Source organism: Pseudorasbora parva, chromosome 2 (genome assembly GCF_024679245.1).
Source record: "Pseudorasbora parva isolate DD20220531a chromosome 2, ASM2467924v1, whole genome shotgun sequence".
Lineage (NCBI taxonomy): Eukaryota > Metazoa > Chordata > Actinopteri > Cypriniformes > Gobionidae > Pseudorasbora > Pseudorasbora parva.
The window spans coordinates 49,475,819-49,493,106 of record NC_090173.1 but is presented as its reverse complement, the minus strand read 5'-3'; the positions used below and the strand labels follow the sequence as shown (position 1 = coordinate 49,493,106).

Below are 17,288 nucleotides of genomic sequence, written 5' to 3'. Positions count from 1 at the left end.
CACTGTCCCCTTGTGTCCACCCAGCCCTGACCCCTCCCACCACCACTAAAACACATCCACAGTAAAAGGGAGAAGCCTGGTCAAGGCCTGGTTTGATTTGCGGAGGAGCTAACTTGCATGTTTTAAAGGGTTAGTTCACCAAAAAATGAAAATTCTCTCATTAATTACTCACCCTCATGCCGCATCTTCGGAACACAAATGAAGATATTTCTGTTGAAATCTGATGGCTCCATTGGCCACAATGTCATTTCCTCTCTCAAGACCCATAAAGGCACTAAAGATGTCGTTACAAAGCCCATCTCACTACAGCGGCTCTTCAATCATTTTATGAAGCGACAAGAATAGTTTTTGTGCGTAAAAAAACAACAACTAAATAATGACTTGTATGGTGATAGCCGATTTCAAAACACCCCTTCGTAAAGCTTCGAACTGTTATGAATCGGTGTCATTCATGAATCATGAATCGATACGCTGATTCATTAATCATTAAGCTCCAAGGCTTTAGGAAGAACTTTTTTGAAATCGGCCATCTCTTTATAAGTCGTTATTTAGTTTTTTTGCGCACAAAAACTATTCTCTTCGCTTCATAAAATGATTGTAGAGCCACTGTAGTGAGATGGGCTTTGTAACGACGTCTTTTGTGTCTGTTCTGCCCTTGGGGTATTGTCCGTGTTATAGTAATTAGGACCTCTAGCGGTCAAGTATGGTATTGCAGGCTGAATCAGGAAGTTAGTTGAAGAGAAAAAGCACATGGTAAAGATCGTTCCAGCTGCAACAATCCTCTGTTATGTTTCAATTTCTCCTTAGCAAGAACTGCCTGTAAGTGGTTTATATTTTCTATATGTTACAATATTCCTAACAATAGATTTGGGCCAAATCCATGTTGATTTAAAACCATATATGATTACAAAGCTTTGATTTCAATCCGTAGACTAGTTGTTTACTGAAGACGTTATACTTCATTGTAATTAAGCTCTGTTAGTCTTTGTATAAGAGACAATTTCATCTTAATGTATTTTTTGTGCTTATTTTCAGTTTCACTCCTTTGTTCATGTTTACATGCTCAACCAGAGTCTCTATTAAACGGAGCTAAGAAGCTATATCCTGACTCTTATGTTGTTCATGACGGGAGTTTGGCTGGCTGTCTAATTTTGGTTAAGAACACCAATTGGAGGACAGTACAGTGAAAAGGCAATTGGTTGGAGTAATTACGACATTGATTATGTGCAAAGTATGAACGAGCACCATGGACGAATATAAGGACGGCGACAGAGCTTCTCAGAAGAGTGCAGGCAGCAGTCGCACATCAGTTTCAACAGCCAGTGCAGCGGCAAGGGCCCGTGCAAGGGCTGAAGCAGCATGTGTCCGTGCATCCTTCGCTGAAAAAGAAGGCAAGTTAAAAATTGAACAAGCAGAGAAGGAAGCAAAAGCACTCCTAGAGAAGGCTAGACTCACTGCTGAATTGAGTGCTTTAACACTCCAGAGGGAGGCAGCAGCGGCTGTAGCGCAGGCAAAGATATTAGAAGCAGCTGAGGAACAGTTAAAAGTACCAGATGACAAAAGTGCTATAAGATCATACAAGGAAGAAAGTATGCAGCGTACAAATGACTATGTTACACAGCAAGCTGAGTTACAAAAACATTCACACCGTCATGAATTTGTACCTGTCAAGCAAGAGGAAAGCTTAGTAACGTGGGACAAGTCGCTTGAACCATTGCCACTTATCCCTCATTCTCAAAATCAGGTTAAATCGCCAGAGAGATGTATCACTATGTCTGATTCCTACTTTTTGCCTCTCAAGATAAGCCCTAACATCCCAGAGACCAATAACGAACAGTGGCCACATCCTCAGTCAGGCGCTCATACCAATCTATACACCACAGCGCAGCCCTATACTCCTCTTCACTATGCTTCCCGGGCCGAATCGGTCAAAGGCCCCCCCATGACTGAGTTCGTAAAGTTTCTGGCACGCCGTGAATTGGTGACTACAGGGCTCCGTCAGTTCGATGACAGACCAGAAAGTTTCAGAGCATGGCAGTCCTCATTCTTAAATGCCATAAAAGAGCTCGACATCTCAGCTAGCGAAGAGTTGGACCTATTGACTAAGTGGCTAGGAAAGGAATCAGGCCATTATGTCAATAGAATACGTCTCATGCATGTTAACAATCCTCAGGTTGCTCTTAGGAAAGCCTGGGACAGACTGGTCGAATGTTATGCTTCACCTGAGATAATCGAGGATGCGCTGTTCAAGAAACTGGATATGTTTACAAAAATTTCCAACAATGATTTTGTGAGACTTAGGGAACTTGGAGATCTACTAATGGAGATCTTATCGGCGAAGCAAGATGGATACCTGCCCGGTTTGGCTTTTTTGGATACCGCTCGGGGCATCAGTCCTATAGTAGCAAAGCTCTCACACTCTCTTCAGGACAAATGGGTAGCCCAAGGATCCAGGTTCAAAACAGAACACAACGGGGTTTTCCCCCCTTTTTCATTCTTTGCTGAGTTTATTTGCTATGAGGCACGCATCAGGAACGATCCTAGTTTCTCTCTTACTCGTTCCAGCGATATCTATCCCAAGGAAAGACCAATTCTCAGGATGGAAAGAATTCCATTATCAACTCACAAAACGGATGTTCTCAGTGACAAGAGAGTAGAGAACCCAGGAAAGTACTGCCCAATACACAACAGACCACACCCTTTGAAAAAGTGTCGCACTTTCAGAGCCAAACATATCGACGAGAGAAAATCTTTCCTCCGTGAGAACGGCATATGTTATAGGTGTTGCACATCCACTTCTCATTTGGCCAAAGACTGCAAGGTAACTGTCATGTGTAGTGAATGCGAAAGTAATCGCCACGTCACAGTCATGCACCCTGGCCCACCTTGTCAGGTGCCTAAGTCTCCTACCCCGCAAACGAGCTATGGAGCAGAAGGAGATGACAGCGAATTGTCATCCTCCACGGTGACGTCACACTGTACCGAGATCTGTGGCAAAGGGCAACCAGGAAAATCATGCTCTAAGATATGCTTGGTGCAGGTGTTTCCTCAGAATCATCCAGAGAAGGTTGTCAAAATGTACGCAATACTCGACGATCAGAGTAATCGCTCATTGGCAAACACAGAGTTCTTTGAACTGTTTGGGATAGAGAGCGAACCTTCCTCTTATTCCCTTCGGACATGTGCTGGTGTTACCAACATGTCTGGCAGGAAGGCTGAATGTTTCATGATATCACCGGCTGCAGGAGGTGCTTCCTTTGCTCTACCACCACTCATAGAGTGCAATCAAATACTGGCCAGCAGATGTGAGATACCTACCCCGAATGTAGTCTTGAATCACGCTCACTTGAAGTCAATCGCAAGCCAAATTCCCAAACTCGATCCCAATGCTCAGATCCTTCTTCTACTGGGGAGAGACATCATTAGGGTGCACAAGGTCAGACAACAAATTAATGGCCCACATGATGCACCCTTTGCCCAAAGGTTAGACTTGGGTTGGGTGGTAGTTGGTGAGGTATGTTTGGGAAACGCCCATATACCTAGTGCGAGCACCTTCAGGACCAATATATTAGAGAATGGTCGCACCACTTACCTTTCACCCTGCACTAGTTACATGAACCTGAAAGAGGAAGTACCTTACAGCGGGGAGACTCGGGGTGTTATCCTCGGAGCGCACAAAAACAGCATGTACGGTACCTCAGAAGACAGCCTTGGTTGCGATGTGTTCCAGAGAACTGAGAACGACAATAAACTAGCCCCATCCATTGAAGATACAGCATTCTTAAGAATCATGAATTCAGATGTTCACAAGGATGAAGAAAACAGTTGGGTCGCCCCATTGCCCTTCAGAGAGCCAAGACAAATGCTCCCCAACAATCGTGAACAAGCTCTTAATAGGTTTCATTCTCTGCAGCGTACCTTTACTAAGAAACCAGAGATGGAAAAACAGTTTGTCTCTTTCATGAAGAAGATTTTGGAGAATGACCATGCTGAACTTGCACCACCACTGAAGGAGGGAGAGGAGTGTTGGTTCCTGCCGATCTTTGCGGTTTACCACCCAAAAAAGCCAGATCAAATCAGGGTGGTTTTCGACTCCAGCGCTCAACATCATGGTATCTCCCTCAACAACGTCTTGTTAACGGGGCCCGATCTGAACAATAATTTGCTGGGAGTCCTTCTTCGATTCCGTAAGGAAACCGTAGCCATCACAGCTGACATCCAACAAATGTTCCATTGTTTCAAGGTCAGAGAGGATCATCGTAACTTTCTAAGGTTTTTCTGGTTCAGGGACAGCGACCCTACAAAGGATGTCATAGAGTACCGCATGAAGGTACATGTTTTTGGCAATAGCCCTTCCCCTGCCGTTGCCATTTACGGGCTAAGGCGAGCTGCTAGCGAGGGTGAGAATGTGCATGGCTCAGATACTCGACAGTTCGTGGAAAGACACTTCTATGTGGATGATGGGCTTGTGTCCCTACCTACTGATGATCAAGCAGTCAGTCTCCTCCAAAGAACACGAGCATCTTTAGCTGAATCGAACCTTCGTTTGCATAAGATTGCTTCAAACAGCCCAGCTGTTATGCAAGCCTTTCCTCAAGAGGAACACGCTAAGACTATAAAGGACTTAGACCTTAGTGGTGAAATTCCTCTTGTACAGCGGACTCTTGGGTTGTGTTGGGAGATAGTGGGCGACACCTTCACCTATGATGTGTCAACAGTCGGCAAACCATTCACAAGACGTGGCGTGCTGTCCACTGTAAACAGTATCTTTGATCCACTCGGCATAGCCTCTCCAGTCACCATACAAGGCAGAGCTCTACTACGGGAACTCTCAAACTGCACCTCAGAATGGGATGATGTACTTCCGGAAGAAAAGAGAGCAGAATGGGGAACATGGCAAGACTCCCTCAAGGACCTGAGGCAACTGCATATTCCTCGAACCTACACCTCAATTTCCCTCTCTAAGGCCAAACTTGTAGAACTGTGCATTTTTTCTGACGCATCCACTAAAGCAATCGGCGCGGTGGCTTACCTCAGGGTCATTGACCATGATGGAAATAGTGATGTCGGATTCGTCTTAGGAAAATCCAAACTAGCACCACAACACAAACCAACTATTCCGCGTCTTGAACTCTGTGCCGCAGTGTTGGCAGTTGAAATTGCAGACCTGATTCGCCATGAGATGGATCTCAGATTGCACGCCGTCAGATTTTACTGCGATAGCAAAGTAGTCTTAGGGTACATACACAATGAGACAAAGCGTTTTTATGTGTACGTGTATAACAGAGTTCACCGAATTCGCCAATCTTCCAGGCCTGAGCAGTGGTTCTATATTCCGACTGAGCTCAACCCAGCTGACCACGCCTCTAGAGGAGTTGCCGCATCCCAACTCAACGATTCGGCATGGCTTAAGGGTCCATCGTTCCTTTCCAAGCCATACACATCCTTGCAGGAAGCGCCTGAATCATACAAACTTGTCTGTCCAGAACAGGATGTTGAGATAAGGCAGGATGTCCTCAGCTATTGCACCCAAATTAGACTTAATGGTTTAGGGACAGAAAGATTCCAGAGATTCTCTACATGGAAAACCCTTGTAAGAGCTATTGCCCTTTTGATCCACATCGTTCGCACGATCAAATCCAAGAATGGTTGTGAAGAACATGTAGGGTGGCATCGTTGCGATAAACTTCGAACCTCACAAGAGTATTCGCTAGCCTGCAATGCCATTTTCAGAGCAACTCAACAGGAGAGCTTTCCTATGGAATATGCAGCCCTTTCTGAAAGGAAAGCCCTACCAAAGAACAGCCCTCTCTTGAAACTGGATCCCGTTCTCAAGGAAGGTTTGATCAGAATCGGAGGAAGGTTGGAAAATTCTCCTTTAAGCTCCATTGAAAGGAACCCCTTGGTTCTACCCAAGCACAACCACATCTCCAGTCTGTTAGTGCATCACTACCATGAGAAAGTAGAACATCAAGGGCGTCATTTTACGGAGGGAGCCTTGAGAAGGGCTGGTTTCTGGATAATTGGAGGGAAAAGGCTGATTAGCTCAATCCTACACCACTGTGTTACCTGCCGTAAGCTCCGCAGGAAAATGGAGGAACAAATTATGGCAGACTTGCCTCCTGAGCGCCTAAACACAAATCCCCCATTTACCTACGTAGGTTTGGACGTTTTTGGACCTTGGATGGTCAGTGCGAGACGTACTAGAGGCGGACACGCGGAGAGCAAACGCTGGGCTATATTGTTTACTTGCATGAGCATAAGAGCGGTGCATATCGAGGTCATCGAATCAATGGATGCTTCCAGCTGCATCAATGCTCTGAGACGATTCTTTTCCATACGAGGACCCGCAAAGCAGCTGAGGTCCGATTGCGGCACAAACTTTGTGGGAGCAAGCAAAGAGCTAGGACTAAACAAGCTGCAACAGGAGGAAAAGGTTCTCAGATATCTGAGTGAGCAGGGCTGTTCCTGGGAGTTCAACCCTCCTCATTCTTCGCACAGAGGAGGTTCTTGGGAAAGAATGATTGGAGTGGCCCGCAGAATCCTCGATCACATCTTACTAAGAGAACACACTCCTTTCTCCCATGAAGTCTTGTGTACACTTATGGCCGAAGTTTCAGCCATCATCAACGCCAGACCACTCATTCCTGTATCAAGTGACCCAGAGTCCCCATTCATCTTGACTCCAGCAGTGTTGCTTACTCAGAAGGGAGCAGTCCCACCTCCGCCAGGGAAGTTCGGTGACAGGGATCTTCTTCTCAATCAGTGGAGACAAGTACAAGCCCTTGCCAACGAGTTCTGGCTCCGATGGAAAAGGGAGTACCTACCAACCCTACAGAGTCGCAGAAAATGGAATAAGACATGTCGCAACTTGCAAGCAGGTGACGTTGTCTTGTTGAAAGATAACCAAGCTGCTCGTAATACATGGCCTATGGCAGTGGTCACCTCTGCTATTCATAGCCAAGATGGAAAAGTACGTACAGTTAGTTTAAGGACCACTGCTCAAGGTACTCCAAAGGCCTTCACAAGGCCCGTTACAGAGGTCGTCCTACTGTTACCCTCAACAGATTAAAGGTTTATGCTAAATTTGAGCAATATAGACAGTGGTGTCATAGACACCAAGCGGGGAGTGTTCTGCCCTTGGGGTATTGTCCGTGTTATAGTAATTAGGACCTCTAGCGGTCAAGTATGGTATTGCAGGCTGAATCAGGAAGTTAGTTGAAGAGAAAAAGCACATGGTAAAGATCGTTCCAGCTGCAACAATCCTCTGTTATGTTTCAATTTCTCCTTAGCAAGAACTGCCTGTAAGTGGTTTATATTTTCTATATGTTACAATATTCCTAACAATAGATTTGGGCCAAATCCATGTTGATTTAAAACCATATATGATTACAAAGCTTTGATTTCAATCCGTAGACTAGTTGTTTACTGAAGACGTTATACTTCATTGTAATTAAGCTCTGTTAGTCTTTGTATAAGAGACAATTTCATCTTAATGTATTTTTTGTGCTTATTTTCAGTTTCACTCCTTTGTTCATGTTTACATGCTCAACCAGAGTCTCTATTAAACGGAGCTAAGAAGCTATATCCTGACTCTTATGTTGTTCATGACGGGAGTTTGGCTGGCTGTCTAATTTTGGTTAAGAACACCAATTGGAGGACAGTACAGTGTCTTTTATGGTTCTTGAGGGAGGAAATGACATTTGATTTAAACAAAAATATCTTCATTTGTATTTCGAAGATGAACAGAGGTCTTACGGCATGAGGGTGAGTATTTAATAACAGAATTTTCATTTTTGGGTGAACTAACCCTTTAAGAGATCAACCAAAAATTATTTTCTCACCCTCATATCGTATCAAACTTCTATGCTTTTTTTTTCTTTTTCTTTCATGGAAGCAGCTCTTTCTGTAAAACAAAAGTTCATAGTGGCCACAAAAGCGCCATGAAGATATTGAAAAGACCACTTTTATGTTTTTTTTTTCGTTGTATGGAAAGAGCATCTTTTTTTCTCGACATCTCTGATCTCTAATAACTCTAGGGCTCTTCTCTTTGTGCTGTCCCTTTTACTGCGAACCACCTCATTCCCATCACAACTAGGAATCACACACGTTGCATCCGAAATCAAATACTTCCCCACTATATAGTATGCCGAAACGGTAGTATGTCCAAATACATAGTATTGGAAAAACAGAAGGTGAAAAGTCTCCGGATGGCCTTCTGCTTCTGCCGAGATTCTGAAGTGTGCCACAGGAGAGGATTTGTTAATGGCAGTGAAGCGACCGTTGGTCACACGGCGGATGTTGTACATCCAGATTTCATTCATACTACCCGAATTCATACTGTATAGAGTGTTCTTTTTGAACATTCACAAAGTAAATTCAAATGTTGAACCTACTTATGATGTGATTTCGGATGCAACCCAATTTTTTTCAGGAGAAAACAAGTGGATTTCATCTTCATACACTAGCTAGACCCTGGACTCTAACATGAATTAACATGATCATAATCGGCCCTTGGCTCATGGAAGGTTCAGGATCTTGTTTACTGTAGAACTCAGGGCTGGGGTTTACTTTTTTGAAGTAAGTCATTGGTTTTCATTCACTACATTTACATGTGCACCAATTATGCTATTATTTCCAATAATCAGAGTAAGGACTTATGCTGCCTTTACATGCTGCTGGAACTATAGTAAATACTAGTTTCCGAGGTAAAAATTGCACATGAACGCCCTCTGATGTTGTGTTGACCACTGGAAAGTTCAGAAATCATTTTGATACCCAAATTCCCGAGATGGGCGCGCCATAAACTTTAAACATTTTTGCGGGGAGAATTACTACTGTGACAGGTATGATTTATTAGTGTTTTCCCCAAAACAGCTACATCATCTTGTCTCATTAATGTAATACATATTTACATATATGAGTAATCATTTGAAGCATATTTTATGTTTTATACACAGTGAAAATATATGGAAGCCCGTTTCCGCCACAAAAACAAAAACTTTTTCTCAGAATGCTAAGATGTAAACTCACAATTGTGTGATAAAGTCAGAATTGTGAGATATAAGTACACAATTGTGTGATATAAAGTCAGAATTCTTAGATATAAACTCACAATTACATGATATAAAGTAACAATTCTGACTTTATATCATGTAATTGTGAGAAAAAAAGTCAAAATTCTGAGATTAAAAGTCGCAATTACTCTTCTTATTTATTATCTTGAGTGACTGAAACGGGCTTTCATAAAAATAGGCTGCATTTATATGTTTAATTATAGAATCATCAGTAAGCAGACTGTCTGGATAGCATCATAAATATCTATATGGTTGTCAGTGCTTGTAACACTACACATAAAGTTGGTTTTAATAGGATTTCCCCAATAAATAGGCAAGAATAAACCTGGTCTCCTCCATGATTCCTGTTCATTCTTATAACAAAAGCACTTGCTCATAATCACAACTTCTGTAGTAGGAATTATGACATTTCCGATAGCACGTGAATGCAGCATAAATCGCAAAAATGAGTGTGTTTACAAATACTTCGATCAAATGAGTGCAGTTAAGCTCATAAACGTAGTACCCATATTCGCATTAAACTATGACACAAACAACTTAATCGTATTATTACCTCTCTGACCAAAGTGCGCATGTGCTCGGTTCTACACAGATGTCGTGTGTTGTTCACACAACTTCATGAATGAACTTTGTGATATTATCCTGAAGTTTTCTCTTCTCCAAATCACTAAACTCGGTCAACAGAACTCGCTGCGCAGTCTCTGCTCCGTATCTTCATTTAGATTGTGCGAAGAGCGCGATGGCAAACCTGACATTGCAATGTTCATCACGAGGGCGAATAATATCCAGTACGTCCATAAAAACGTCCATTGAAATTTGATGTGTGCAGATTATAACAATGGCTGGTAAAGTGCATACTGTATGCCTATCTATCTGAGATTGGTATAACCATACTTATAACTAAGCGAATAATCAGAATAATGAAAATTGCCATCCTGCTCGTGTCATGTAAACATCTTACTGTGATTTAAGACCATACTCTGATTATTAGAAATAAACACATTATTGGTGCACATGTAAATGTTTTTATTAACATACCACAATGCAAAGCATAAATTGTGCTCTTTCTCCTCAAGACTGCTAGTTTTAAGAGGCAATCACCCCATTTGTGATTAGACTGGCCAATTGTACAGCCCGTAGCCCGTCAATAACTTTTGGGCATCCGACAGTATGAACACGTTTTCACCAAAAATACAGTAGTGTTCAAAGGTTTACGGTTGGTAAGATTTTCATATTTTCTGATAATCACCAAGGCAGCATTTATTTGATACATTATAAACAATAATACTGTGAAATATTATTACAATTCAAAATAACTGTTTTCAATTGTAATATGTTTTAAAATGTATTTTATTCCTGCGATACAAAGCAGGATTTTCAGCATTTGACTCCAGTCTTCGGTGTCACGTGATTATTCTTATCTGATGCTCAACATTTCTTATTATCGATGATGAAAACAGTGATACTTTTTTCCCAGGATTCTTTAATTAATAGAAAGCTCAGAAGAGTATTTATTTGAAATAGTAAAGACATTTAAACTATATTGTCTGTCACTTTTGATCAATGTTATGCATCCTTGCTGAAGGAAAGTATTCATTTCTTACAGACCCCAAACTTTTGAACAGTACTATATATCAGCTCATAAAATCATTGTCAGTGTGAATGGCTTATAGAAGATCTTTAAACTGGACAGCTGTGCAGTCAGAGCCTTTCCTTCCTCATCTTCATCATCATCACTACTATTAAAACTACCTACCTCACCCATTAATTCACATGTCTGAGCTCTTCTGTTTTAGCAGATTTATATTTAACAGTTTTACCTTAACCAAAATAATCATAAAACAAAAACAAATATTGTTATATTATATACAGTATCCACATGTTGTAATATTAGTTTAGACATCAACACTTTAAAATACACTAATGGGTGGAATTATGTAGTGACCAAAAAAATAATAATTCAAACCAATATTTTATTTATTTTTTACTTTTGTTAAGATTCTAGCTTTTGCGCACACTTTATTCTCGGGACCAACTTCACGAGGAACATCCTGGAATACATTTTAAACATTATTGAAGAAGTATAGTATTTGTGTCCAAACTTTGAACTGGTAGCATTTAAAGTGCCCATATTATGCTCTTCCAGATATTTTCTTTCATCCAGTGTGTAGTACAGCTGTTTGTGCATGTAAAAGGTCTGCAATGTTTCAAAGATCAAAGTGCGGATACATGTAGTTATTGTCTGCCAAAAAAGAAGCGATTCTGAACTGCCTGGATCATCACTTTGAGTCATCAGTTATTCTAGTCTTACTTCCTGCTGAAAATATGTAGCTTTGTAATACATTTGTATAATGCCAGTCTATGACCTTCATTGGCTACTTCGACCCTCAAACACTGTAGTCATAGCTGAGACTGGAAGAGTTTGGTTTGTGTTGTGGACCTGTTTTAAAGATGCTGTTTTCTGCTCTGCAAATTCACTTTGATGCACTTCCAAAGGATGAGGACTCAGGCTAGAATAGATTTGGTAAAACCCAACGCCATTGTTACTGTGTGTGTATCACTGTGAATCAAGAGCTTGAGGAAAATCTAGAGAAATCTGATCTGACCAATAAGAGCAGAGTAGACCAATCACAACAGACTGGGCCATCTGACCAATCAGAGCAGAGTAGATCAATCACAACAGACTGGGCCATCTGACCAATCAGAGCAGAGTAGATCAATCACAACAGACTGGGTCATCTGACCAATCAGAGCAGAGTAGACCAATCAAAACAGACTGGGCCATCTGACCAATCAGAGCAGAGTAGACCAATCACAACAGACTGGGCCATCTGACCAATCAGAGCAGAGTAGACCAGTCACAACAGACTGGGCCATCTGACCAATCAGAGCAGAGTAGATCAATCACAACAGACTGGGTCATCTGACCAATAAGAGCAGAGTAGACCAATCACAACAGACTGGGCCATCTGACCAATCAGATCAGAGTAGACCAATCACAACAGACTGGGCCATCTGACCAATAAGAGCAGAGTAGACCAATCACAACAGACTGGGCCATCTGACCAATCAGAGCAAAGTAGACCAATCACAACAGACTGGGCCATCTGACCAATCAGAGCAGAGTAGACCAATCACAACAGACTGGGCCATCTGACCAATCAGAGCAGAGTAGACCAATCACAACAGACTGGGCCATCTGACCAATCAGAGCAGAGTAGACCAATCACAACAGACTGGGTCATCTGACCATTCAGAGCAGAGTAGATCAATCACAACAGACTGGGTCATCTGACCAATAAGAGCAGAGTAGACCAATCACAACAGACTGGGCCATCTGACCAATCAGATCAGAGTAAACCAATCACAACAGACTGGGTCATCTGACCAATAAGAGCAGAGTAGACCAATCACAACAGACTGGGCCATCTGACCAATAAGAGCAGAGTAGACCAATCACAACAGACTGGGCCATCTGACCAATCAGAGCAGAGTAGACCAATCACAACAGACTGGGCCATCTGACCAATCAGAGCAGAGTAGACCAATCACAACACACTGGGTCATCTGACCAATCAGAGTAGACCAATCACAACAGACTGGGCCATCTGACCAATCAGAGCAGAGTAGATCAATCACAACAGACTGGGCCATCTGACCAATCAGAGCAGAGTAGATCAATCACAACAGACTGGGTTATCCGACCAATCAGAGCAGAGTAGATCAATCACAACAGACTGGGCCATCTGACCAATCAGAGCAGAGTAGACCAATCACAACAGACTGGGCCATCTGACCAATCAGAGCAGAGTAGACCAATCACAACAGACTGGGTCATCTGACCAATCAGAGCAAAGTAGACCAGTCACAACAGACTGGGCCATCTGACCAATCAGAGCAGAGTAGACCAATCACAACAGACTGGGTCATCTGACCAATCAGAGCAGAGTAGACGAATCACAACAGACTGGGCCATCTGACCAATCAGAGCAGAGTAGACCAATCACAACAGACTGGGCCATCTGACCAATCAGAGCAGAGTAGACCAATCACAACAGACTGGGCCATCTGACCAATCAGAGCAGAGTAGACCAGTCACAACAGACTGGGCCATCTGACCAATCAGAGCAAAGTAGACCAGTCACAACAGACTGGGTCATCTGACCAATCAGAGCAGAGTAGACGAATCACAACAGACTGGGCCATCTGACCAATCAGAGCAGAGTAGACCAATCACAACAGACTGGGCCATCTGACCAATCAGAGCAGAGTAGACGAATCACAACAGACTGGGTCATCTGACCAATCAGAGCAGAGTAGACCAATCACAACAGACTGGGCCATCTGACCAATCAGAGCAGAGTAGACCAATCACAACAGACTGGGCCATCTGACCAATCAGAGCAGAGTAGACCAATCACAACAGACTGGGTCATCTGACCAATCAGAGCAGAGTAGACCAATCACAACAGACTGGGCCATCTGACCAATCAGAGCAGAGTAGACCAATCACAACAGACTGGATCATCTGACCAATCAGAGCAGGGTAGACCAATCACAACAGACTGGGCCATCTGACCAATCAGAGCAGAGTAGACCAATCACAACAGACTGGGCCATCTGACCAATCAGAGCAGAGTAGACCAGTCACAACAGACTGGGCCATCTGACCAATCAGAGCAAAGTAGACCAGTCACAACAGACTGGGCCATCTGACCAATCAGAGCAGAGTAGATCAATCACAACAGACTGGGTCATCTGACCAATCAGAGCAGAGTAGATCAATCACAACAGACTGGGTCATCTGACCAATCAGATCAGAGTAGACCAATCACAACAGACTGGGCCATCTGACCAATCAGAGCAGAGTAGACCAATCACAACAGACTGGGTCATCTGACCAATCAGAGCAGAGTAGATCAATCACAACAGACTGGGTCATCTGACCAATCAGAGCAGAGTAGATCAATCACAACAGACTGGGTCATCTGACCAATCAGAGCAGAGTAGACGAATCACAACAGACTGGGTCATCTGACCAATCAGAGCAGAGTAGACCAATCACAACAGACTGGGTCATCTGACCAATCAGAGCAGAGTAGACGAATCACAACAGACTGGGCCATCTGACCAATCAGAGCAGAGTAGACCAATCACAACAGACTGGGCCATCTGACCAATCAGAGCAGAGTAGACCAATCACAACAGACTGGGTCATCTGACCAATCAGAGCAGAGTAGACCAATCACAACAGACTGGGCCATCTGACCAATCAGAGCAGAGTAGACCAATCACAACAGACTGGGCCATCTGACCAATCAGAGCAGAGTAGACGAATCACAACAGACTGGGTCATCTGACCAATCAGAGCAGAGTAGACCAATCACAACAGACTGGGCCATCTGACCAATCAGAGCAGAGTAGACCAATCACAACAGACTGGGCCATCTGACCAATCAGAGCAGAGTAGACCAATCACAACAGACTGGGTCATCTGACCAATCAGAGCAGAGTAGACCAATCACAACAGACTGGGCCATCTGACCAATCAGAGCAGAGTAGACCAATCACAACAGACTGGGCCATCTGACCAATCAGAGCAGAGTAGACCAATCACAACAGACTGGGTCATCTGACCAATCAGAGCAGAGTAGACCAATCACAACAGACTGGGTCATCTGACCAATAAGAGCAGAGTAGACCAATCACAACAGACTGGGCCATCTGACCAATCAGAGCAGAGTAGACCAATCACAACAGACTGGGTCATCTGACCAATCAGAGCAGAGTAGACCAATCACAACAGACTGGGCCATCTGACCAATCAGAGCAGAGTAGACCAATCACAACAGACTGGGCCATCTGACCAATCAGAGCAGAGTAGACCAATCACAACAGACTGGGTCATCTGACCAATCAGAGCAGAGTAGACCAATCACAACAGACTGGGCCATCTGACCAATCAGAGCAGAGTAGACCAATCACAACAGACTGGGCCATCTGACCAATCAGAGCAGAGTAGACCAATCACAACAGACTGGGTCATCTGACCAATCAGAGCAGAGTAGACCAATCACAACAGACTGGGCCATCTGACCAATCAGAGCAGAGTAGACCAATCACAACAGACTGGATCATCTGACCAATCAGAGCAGGGTAGACCAATCACAACAGACTGGGCCATCTGACCAATCAGAGCAGAGTAGACCAATCACAACAGACTGGGCCATCTGACCAATCAGAGCAGAGTAGACCAGTCACAACAGACTGGGCCATCTGACCAATCAGAGCAAAGTAGACCAGTCACAACAGACTGGGCCATCTGACCAATCAGAGCAGAGTAGACCAATCACAACAGACTGGGTCATCTGACCAATCAGAGCAGAGTATACCAATCACAACAGACTGGGCCATCTGACCAATCAGAGCAGAGTAGACCAATCACAACAGACTGGGCCATCTGACCAATCAGAGCAAAGTAGACCAATCACAACAGACTGGGCCATCTGACCAATCAGAGCAGAGTAGACGAATCACAACAGACTGGGTCATCTGACCAATCAGAGCAGAGTAGACCAATCACAACAGACTGGGTCATCTGACCAATCAGAGCAGAGTATACCAATCACAACAGACTGGGCCATCTGACCAATCAGAGCAGAGTAGACCAATCACAACAGACTGGGCCATCTGACCAATCAGAGCAAAGTAGACCAATCACAACAGACTGGGCCATCTGACCAATCAGAGCAGAGTAGACGAATCACAACAGACTGGGTCATCTGACCAATCAGAGCAGAGTAGACCAATCACAACAGACTGGGTCATCTGACCAATCAGAGCAGAGTAGACGAATCACAACAGACTGGGCCATCTGACCAATCAGAGCAGAGTAGACCAATCACAACAGACTGGGCCATCTGACCAATAAGAGCAGAGTAGACCAATCACAACAGACTGGATCATCTGACCAATCAGAGCAGAGTAGACCAATCACAACAGACTGGATCATCTGACCAATCAGAGCAGAGTAGACCAATCACAACAGACTGGGCCATCTGACCAATCAGAGCAGAGTAGACCAATCACAACAGACTGGGCCATCTGACCAATCAGAGCAGAGTAGACCAATCACAACAGACTGGGCCATCTGACCAATAAGAGCAGAGTAGATCAATCACAACAGACTGGGCCATCTGACCAATCACAGCAGAGTAGACCAATCACAACAGACTGGGCTTTTAGAAAGGAGGGGTTTAGATAGAGACTGAATCCTTTATTGAAGGATTCGATATGCAATGAAAGTGTTTTTGACCTTGGATGCTTGTGAAGCTGATGTAGGAAACCTTCAAAACAAAATTAGGAACATTTAAAATAGCATAATAGGGCCACTCTAAATGCTCTTCAAGAAAGACCATCCTTTCATTGTTTTATCCTAATTCTCAATCTCAAGAAATAGAAGAAATGCCACAGGGAACTTATTGTGGCCGTAATATTTGATGTTCTATAAAGTATGTAATGTGCGAAAAGTCCAGCAAATAGAGGCCTGTAGGGGGAACCCTTGTGCCGCTGCTCTGATGCTGCTGTTAAAAAAGCAACCATCTCTTTCATCATAATCCCACATTTCTGTGGATAAAAGGCTCGTCTTATATTCGCTCTGAGTGACACATCACTGCATCTCTCCTTCAGTGTCCTTTCATTTTTCACTCTCACAGCATGTGAAACACTGTTGCTCCAAGCGCTATGTGCAAGCCGTGTGTGTGTGTGTGTGCGCAAGTGTGTGAGGCGCGTGGCTCGCTTTGGCATTGATAACATTTTTCTGTTGTTGTTATTTTCCTCTCAGACCTTCTGGTGATTTTATTGTTTGTGTTTTTGTTTGTTTGGGATGTTTTTGTTTTGTTTTTTTCTTCCGTTGCTTTCGGGGGCTTTGGTTTGTCCGTGGCTTTGCTCCATAGATCCCCGTATCGCAGTCCTCTGTCATGGATGACATTGAGGAGTGGCTCTGTGCCGATGTGGTGAGACTTCTTTACCTTGATTTCATTCTCTCTGTTTTTGTTTCCATGGTAACACCATGTCATCTTACTCACTTTCATCTATCCAAGTCCGTTTTGTTCTATTTCGGGATTTTTCCCCCCCTTACCACGGTACTAATCATTCATTTCCACCAATCATGTTGTCAGTCCACCTTATGCCACCCATTCACATGATACT

At 43.5% G+C, this 17,288-nt stretch overlaps 2 protein-coding genes across 4 annotated transcripts in view; both read left to right on the top strand.

The window, feature by feature from the left end:
* The window catches only part of LOC137046080 (TOM1-like protein 2), a 64,491-nt gene that overhangs the window by 38,483 nt on the left and 8,720 nt on the right, over nucleotides 1-17,288 (top strand). For 2 of the 3 annotated variants that reach the window (XM_067423143.1, XM_067423136.1), the window contains one exon: nucleotides 17,033-17,092. The exons of the other annotated variant lie outside the window; for it this stretch is intronic. In XM_067423143.1, the coding sequence (XP_067279244.1) occupies nucleotides 17,033-17,092 (60 nt within the window). The remainder of the gene's footprint in view (nucleotides 1-17,032; nucleotides 17,093-17,288) is intronic. 3 annotated transcript variants of the gene reach the window in all.
* LOC137046069 (uncharacterized) lies at nucleotides 674-7,435 on the top strand. Its single transcript, XM_067423126.1, has 2 exons — nucleotides 674-819; nucleotides 1,036-7,435. Exon 2 carries the CDS (start codon nucleotides 1,247-1,249, stop codon nucleotides 7,070-7,072), a length of 5,826 nt encoding a protein of 1,941 aa, XP_067279227.1. The 5' UTR covers nucleotides 674-819; nucleotides 1,036-1,246; the 3' UTR covers nucleotides 7,073-7,435.